Here is an 8,435-nt window from a genome sequence, read left to right as displayed (position 1 = left end):
TCCAGAGAAACATTGTATAATTTCTTTATGCATATATGCATTTCTAAATGACAATAAAAGAGGACTGAGTGTTCTCATAATCTAAAAAGTGACAACCCACTAAGGGTATGCATTAAGTCTAACTCGGTCTCTATCAAGCAACTCACTGATGGGGTAGTCCTGCAGTACTCGATGTTCTTAGTATCCAGCAATGACTTGTGATCGTAAAAAAGGCACGCAAGACAAACAATGCACCTTTGATTGGACCCAGAGTGGCCGTTGCAGCAAGTGTGCTGCCATCTTAGTGGAAGGAATTGAGCAACTTAGCCAAACACATCAGGCAATGTGCGCCTAATGAAATTCTACAAGGTGCACAAAGGTTGTGTTTTTATAGAGCAACAAGCAATGTGTGGGAGGAAAGGAATTGTTGACATTTTGGATTGAAACCCTGCATTGGGACATCAGGAGTTTTATGGGCTTTTTGTGGAGAATTTTTGTCCTAGGCCTCTGGGACTCTGAGATCATTTGACACACCATCCAAAACTTGATCAGAATGGTTTCCAAGTGTCCAGTTACTTATGTGTTCGGTTCAACTCGGGGCATAACTTTCCCATATGAACTTCAGTTGCTGATAGTTTCAGCTATTATGCATACTCAGTCAAATGTCCTGCCGGTACACATTGTCTGTACTCACCCAGAAAGAACTACATGGATGAGGTGGTGAAGAGGCTTTTAGAGTCTCGTGTTGATCACTGGACATTTTCTCTCCTGGTTTTAGCTGGGTTATTCAGTGATCTACCTAAAGGTGCTCTGGCTGTTCCACATCTAGAGAATCAAATGTGGGGTTGGAGCACAGTCAGATTTTGGTGCAATTCCTGAATGACAGTTCCTCCTTTACTTAGTATGAACACCATCCATTTCCTCTATTGCTTTTTGTTCCCCTTTACGTTTGATTGTTTCCACTATCTGACAAAACCCATTCTTAGTATCAGACTGCTCCTTTCAACCTCCCAGATCAAGAACAGACACTTGAATTTACTGAGATCTTTATTACACTTCTTATAAATTTGTCTTCTACAAACTTTTAAATATAAGCTTGAAAATGTTAGAAACAGTTATAATCATTAATACACTGTAACAAACGCTAGCAAGATTAAAGCTTGAAGCACATTGGTATTAAATAGTTTAAATATATATCAAATTTGTTGTTGAAAATAAATATCTAGATATTCTTACAGTACCTCAAGCTGTCCAATCTCATTTGTTAAACTGATGAGATGAAACAAGTACAAAGACTGTGTGAATATGAGAGCAAAACGTAGAACCAGAGCTCAAAGCAGAAATGTTTTCTTAATTTCTTGCTTAAAAGGCTTTATAATTAATTACCTTCTGGGATCACATAAATATGTTAAATGGGAAGTTAGAAAATGGTGGGTGAAATCAGATAAAAAATAATATTCTTATAAGACCATCAAGCAAAACAATCCAGAATTATCATATCATTGAAATACTATTGATTTAGAAATATGAGATGTATTATAGTGTCACTGACATTCGTACTTGGGAAGGGCTATTCTGTTTCAACCAGATTTTAAAAAACACTGAAAAGAGCCTAATCAAAATATTCAGGTCTGAAATTATGGGGTCAAGAGAGGACAATTTGTGTGCATTTCAATTAACTGGCATTTCCCCATCATATGAAAATATCAACTCAGTTTTGCAAGATAGATGTATGCACAAGTGCACACATGCATCAAAGTGCAAAGGTTTAACATTTGTTTTTCTGAAAAAAGTCAATGCTCAAGGTTTTCACATGCATTTGATTACTTTCCCCTTGCTCACAGGATGTTGGTATCAGTGGCAAGGTCAGAATTTACTGAGTTGCCTAAAAGAGCTGGTGGTTCTTGAATGATTTTCTAAGCAGGGGAGACTGATACAGGAATTAAGTCACATAAAAGCCTATCTTTTTCCTAAAGGGTACTAAGTGAACCAGTTGAGTTTTAACTAACAATTTCATGGTTTGCTTTGCTGAGATGTATTTTTTCCCAAAAAAATATGAATGCAAATGCCAGGATGTGAACTCCTAATTCACTGGATTAATCAAATAGTAACCACTATACTGCCACATGCATTCAAGATGATTATTTATAAAGCAAATTGGTATTGGAAAATTTAGGTACCTTGTATTTCAAATATTTGTGTATAAAAGGGACTGTTCAACACAAACTGGACATTGTCTATTTTTCAGGATGATTCCTGACCCACCTGGTGCCTTAACTATACTCAATAGTTGCCTGTATTAAAATGATTCGAAGGGTTTCCTGTAGGATGTCCAAAGACACGGGCTACCAAAGATGAAAATGACTGAAATCTCCGCAAAGTAACAAACATTGTGCAGTTCAATATCCAATCATTGATCTGGTGCACATCTGTGACATCGCTGTTGGTGACCTTGCTGTCCGTGGCATCAGTGCTGTTATCTGAGGTCTGAAACATAAACGTATCAACCATTAACCAGGTTACAAAATTGCCCTTCTAATACAGCAGCTTGGTGTCTCACATATTGTATTCATTTTTCAAAGTAAGGGTGTTGTGGACATTCATTGCCCATCACCAGTTGCTCTTGAGAAGATGGTTGTAAGGATATCTTCTTGATTAACTGCAGCCCTTGTGGTGAAGGTGCATCCCCAACGTACCATTCAAGAGGACTGCTTTGTCCTCAATGATCTTGAGCATTTTGTTGGTGCTGTACCTATCCTGGTGTGTTCCTTCACACTCCTTCCTGACTTGTACCTTATGGATGGTCAGAGGTTCTGGGGTGCTAGAAGGCAAATCACTCACCACGTGAGCTGGATATTTACCTAGCTGGTGCAACTAAGTTTCTGTTCAATGGTGACCCCAGGATGTTGATAATGAGAGGCTCAACAATGGTGATGCCTTGTAACATCATGGGTAGGTGGTTTAACTCTCTTTTGTTGGAGATGGTCATTGCCTGGCACTTTTGTAGTGAAAGTGTTATTTCTACTTCTCAGCTCAGACCTGAATGTTGTCTAGGTATTACCGCATAATATGAACAGACTGATTAATTTTATAATATTCCATTGTATTCACAACCCGGACAATCATCAGTAAGCATTCCTACTTCTGACCTTGTAATGAAAGAAAGCACATTGATGAAACAGATAAAAATGGTTGGGTTGAGGACATTGCTCTGAGAAACCCCTGTAGCTCTGACCCAGGACTGAGATGACTGGAAGCTGGAAGGTGCAATCGGTTAATACAGTCCTTGCATCTCTGGAAATTGATTTTAAATCTAATGCACAAGTCACAGCATAAAAATCAATCCAAAAACACTGACATTGCAAATCGTTCCTTTTCGCATGCAACCCTCTTAACCCTCTGGCTCACAGCAACACATCAAGCAAGCATGAAACATTTGTGGGTGGAGTATATACAAAAATACTTTATATACTGAAATATAGTTTAAACGGTTGGTTCAACTAGACACAAGCTAGTTTTCAATTTCCATATTGTTCAGGGTTTATGAAGATCCATTTTGAAACAATGCTCCTTCATACATCCATTTTTCCTATCAAGGTACAATATGTTAACAAAGGTAAGACCTCATGACATATTTTTCCTGATTCCTTTAAGAACAGTCCGTTCCTTTAACAAGTTATGACTGTTTACTCCAAAGCTGCATCCCTTAAATAAGACTACTTGGTCCAACTGGTTCCATGCTGTTGCAGGAAGGTTTTATTAGCTTTCTATAATTAATGTTTCCCTTTATCTATGTTTATTTCCACAGCTGCTAAAGTTGGATCTTTATCACCCACAGCTGCCTTCATGGCACTTACTTCCTTGCTTGTGAATCTTCCAGCACAAAAGCAATACACAAACCAGGCATCCTGATTAGCTTTGAAAATCTGTTGCTCTAAGCTATTAAAAAAAAGTTCATTTATTAAGCATCGCTCCCCAGATAATTGACTCTACTCTCTTGGAGTGGAGTCAGTACTATTGACCAATCCTTCAAGCCTTGCAAAGTACCATCCCATCTCCAAACTTCTTATTTGTACAACTATGTATTACCTTGATTGTCTTGAGAAGATCCAAGATCATTTTTGAAAGATTATCTGCAAATGTCCAAACATCGCTGCCATGTTTTGACACACTCACTTTTACCAGTTGGTTAAACTGATTGTGATAGTATAACAAGCCTTCCTTAATTTTCTTCAGGCATGTCTGGAAGAGTCCAAAGGGATATTACCATAAGTAAAACCAATGTGTGCAGTGTTTACCTGTGTCCATGTTAATATCCAGTCCCATTTAGGTTGCTACAATTCAGTGCTTTGCGTCCTGGTCTTCAACGTAATTGGCATCCCTCGTGTTGCGTCTGATGATTGGCAGCACTGGGGTAAGATAATATCTCTGGCGAAAACCACCATAAAACCAGAAAGACCTTTTAGTCATGCTGGGGTCAGATTTATAAGCCCCATGAACTCTCTGACAGCTCTCAGGTGTGTGTGGTTAGGCAGTGAGCAATGCTAGACTATGGTTTCGTGGACAATATCGCAGCCATATTGAAACCCATTCTCACCCAAGATCAAAGCACTCTTTACCAAGGCCCCTGAATAACAATAGGCTGTGTTTTTCAGTCCAAGAGCATTGTAGCAAATAACATGACAGCCAATTGTGGTCATTCTCAAGACATGAACAATGCCTGTTTTTAATTTCTCTGAATAACCAAGTGTGAGCTGTCTACTTGCATCTCTGATAGTGGACTGGTTTAACTCAGCAGGCCACCTTCAGAGAGCAGTTAGGTACTAGGATGAACATGGACTGAGGCAGAGGAATTCTTCACCTGTAGAAATCAACACAGTGGGGCCATATGCAGAGTATTACTGCAGGTATTTCTGTAAACATGGGGTGCCCATGCATGTGAAGTTCAACCCCTCCAGAGGCCAGACAAAGAAATATTGAAGGTCAGCAAAATCAGGAAATGCCTATAAAAGTCTACAAGTTTAATGCAGTGCTACATGGTGAGAAGGTTACACACTGGTCCAAAGGAAAGAAAAGCAGTTCAGAGCATTGGAGAAGGGGAGGGAAAATGGGACTAAAACTCACTGGGTTAGTAGGAGAATTACATTGAATATACAAGTTCAGCCCATCACTTCCAGATCCATCTGCCTGAACATGGGCTATATCCCTCTAATCCTTGCCTCTTCATGTCTCAATGCCTCTTAAATGTTGCTGATATTTGGTACTACCACCTCTCCAGCACCTACCACCTCTTGTGTTTCATAAAAAAGCTTGCCTCATAAATCTCCTTTAAACATTCCCCCTCACCTTCAACCTATATCCTCCCATATTTGACATTTCCACCCTAGAAAAAGACTTTATTTATCCTATCTAATAATGTTATGTGCTTCTCTCATTATTTTGTATACTTCTGAGGTTGCCTCTCAGCCTCCGATGTTCCTGAGAAAACAATCGAAGTTTGCAAGCAATCTCTCCTTATAACAAATATATTCCAAGCAATATCCTGGTGAATTTCTTCTAGACACTCTCCAAAGCCTCCACATCCTTCCTACAGCGGAGACCAGAACGGGAGACAATACTCTAAAATGTAGCCTGATTAAAGTTTTATACAGATTTAACTTTCTTCCTGGTTTATACTCAGTACCCTCGCCAATGAAGGAAAGCATGCTTATACACTTCCTTTACCACCCGATCCAGTTATGTCGCCACTCTCAGCGAGGAATGGACTTGCACCTCTGTATGTCAGTGCTCTTCAGGGTTTTGCTGTTTTCTCTCCATTCTTATACTGGACCTCCAAACGTGCATCAACTTACACTTGTCTTTATTAAATTCCATCTGCCATTTCTCCTTCTAAATGTCCAACTGACCGCTTCCAAGAGCGACCAGAGCAACCTAGGGTGTAATGGGACTGGAGTCATATCTAAGCCTAGACTAGCTAAGGACGTCAGGTGGATTTTCCAACCATTCGACGTGGTCGCGGTCACTTATATGGATTTTAACTTGTCTTTAAAAATAATCATTTATACCACAGAGGCATTTGGTCACAATTTCTGTCATGATTCCAGGAACGTAACCAATCCACCGCTTTACCCTGCCAGCTGAAGCTTACCTCCGGTAAGGTCTTGAGCGTGTCGGGGTCACAGTTGTCACTGACTTCTATGCGTGGAATATTTTCACTGCCATTCAGCTGAAGATTTTCCAAGCAACCCTCCTGCCGGAAAAAAGAAATCGAAGTTCTTGTTACGGTGTTTGTGATTTGAACACCCCATAAGTTGTTCGTTGTATTATTGTGGTTGACGCAGGTAGTGCTCAGCCCTGATTGTCACAACCTGGCCGTAGCGCCGGGTCTGAACTTCCTCGCATCCAGGGGCTATTGAGAATTTCTTCTTTGTCATTCTGTCGCATTCATTACTACCCCATCCTCCGCCTCCCACCGCATCAATCTCCGTCGCACAGACCTCAGCGCAACAATTGATCTTTTAAAGGACCTACAGTTGTCAAACAAAAGAGCTAGATCAGGTGATGTTGGGGAAGGTATCAAATGTTGGGTCGCAGAGAAGAAAAAACTGCAGATGCTGGAAATCGGAAATGAAGACAGAAGCTATTGGAAATACTCAGCAGGTCGGGCAATATGTGTGTGTGTGTGAAGACAGAGAGAGGTGAGAAAGCCCGCTAATATGGGGCGGTGGAGTGAATGTACTTTTGATCTTTCGAACCAAAGCCCTGCGTTAGGGTTAGGGTGATAATATCTGTAGGGAGAGAATGAGGAGAGTCCAAAATTTTGCGGGCATTTATTCGAATTCGATTGAGTTCTGTTGAGGTTTCAGTGAGCATATGCAGACTACCTCCGTTTAGGTTGCGAGGGAATCTTAGTTTATTCCACACCATTGGTACATTTATCTTCGAAACTAATCGTCTGAAGATTTGAGAATTACCATAGGAAATAAGTTATCCCAATATACCATTATTTTGTAATCAGTTTAAATTAATAGTTTTGTATGGATTTGAAAGCTTCATACGTACAAAGCAAGTTCAAAATTATTGAAAGTGATTTAAACCTTACCTAAATTATTGTAAAATTGAACTAATTAAGCTCTAAATAATAACAAATATAATAATGGAAATACATTATTGCGAAGTTTTTTTTGTATATTTAGTTCATTTTCTAAACAATTAAACGCTTAAAGATGCAGTGTAAGTTTGCTTTACAGCACTTAATTGAGAAATATCGATTTCTTCTAGTGCAAACTTTCTTTGTAGTGGGATTACTTATCGATTAAGCCTTAAACAAATTGGGCAAATAATATTTAATTTGCAGCAACTCACCGGTCTATGTGTGTAGTTAAAAATCTTTGAAGTGAGATTCCTGGAAAGAGTTCGACAGGATATCCAACTGGGCCGCTGATCTGATTCTGATTCCGCGACGCCGGCCACGCCGAGTAGCCAGACCAGCGCTAGCACCCCGAAGCATCCCTCCATCACTCCTTGAAAAAAAATCACAGCTAAACACTGAAGCACAGCAGATTGTCGAACACAATCCAATGCAAGGCACAGCAGATCCCGCCTTTATACTGACCTTCACGTTAGAGCGGAATTTCCCAGTTCAAGTTCGGAAAGCGCGGTTTCTTTACAAATAACGTACCTACACCAATGTACCTGTCTCACTCATGTCCACCGCATCCTGAAAAAAAACACCCAACCCACAATTTCCACTGGATAGTCATATGTTTTAAAAAAGATTAGTTGATTGTATTTGGTTATTCGAGCTTGCATCAGCAACTGGATTACGAATTCCTCTAGTCTTTATTGCTTAAGAAATTTCGGTGAGCGATAATTTCCTGCGGACGTTTTATTTCCCTCATCTGCATAAAATTGTCATGGTCTGGATTGGGTTCCCTTTAAATTTACTTTGTTTGTATTATGATCCGGACCGTTGACTCCCTGTTTCCCTTTGATTCCCTGTTTTCCCGTGTCCCTCGGGCTTGGTGATTAGAGGCAATTTACTCTCGGCTGAACCGACAGTTTATAAGTCTCCGGCTTTCAGCTACTCGGGGCCAGAGCGTTAACGAAGTCACCGAAGGTAGTGCGAGTCAGTGTCATCTGACCGGAGCCAACTAAGTTTCTTGCTGGAGCAAGTGCCAGCAAGCCGCCTTCCCTTGTCAGTACGGGTCAAAGTTAACCCGCTGGAGGTGAGTCAGGAGCTCGCCGCGGCTTGGAGCGTACTTGGGCCCAGTTATAGTTCTGTCCATTGTTGTGTGGTCTCCGTATCCATGTCCTGCGTCTAAAAGGGGTCCCGGCCCTGTACCCTGGAAAGGTCCTGACCCTGTGTCAAGAAGAGTCCCAACTCCATCCTGTGTCTAAGGAGGATTCCCGGCTCAGTGTTTTATGTCCTGTGTCTGAGTCTGTCCAATGAATAA

At 40.6% G+C, this 8,435-nt stretch overlaps 1 protein-coding gene across 1 annotated transcript; it reads right to left on the bottom strand.

Annotated features, from left to right (window-relative positions):
- Positions 1-2,059: 2,059 nt before the first annotated feature.
- Positions 2,060-7,497, bottom strand: LOC134340192 (interleukin-23 subunit alpha-like). The gene is made up of 4 exons (XM_063037163.1): positions 7,345-7,497; positions 6,128-6,229; positions 4,069-4,221; positions 2,060-2,466 (listed from the first exon to the last, which is right to left on the bottom strand). The coding sequence occupies exons 1-4, from the start codon at positions 7,495-7,497 to the stop codon at positions 2,263-2,265; spliced, it is 612 nt and encodes a 203-aa protein (XP_062893233.1). The 3' UTR covers positions 2,060-2,262.
- Positions 7,498-8,435: the final 938 nt, after the last annotated feature.

Source organism: Mobula hypostoma, chromosome X1 (genome assembly GCF_963921235.1).
Source record: "Mobula hypostoma chromosome X1, sMobHyp1.1, whole genome shotgun sequence".
Classification (NCBI taxonomy): Eukaryota; Metazoa; Chordata; class Chondrichthyes; order Myliobatiformes; family Myliobatidae; genus Mobula; species Mobula hypostoma.
The sequence above is the reverse complement of the archived record's forward strand: the minus strand, read 5'-3'. Positions and strand labels throughout refer to the sequence as shown.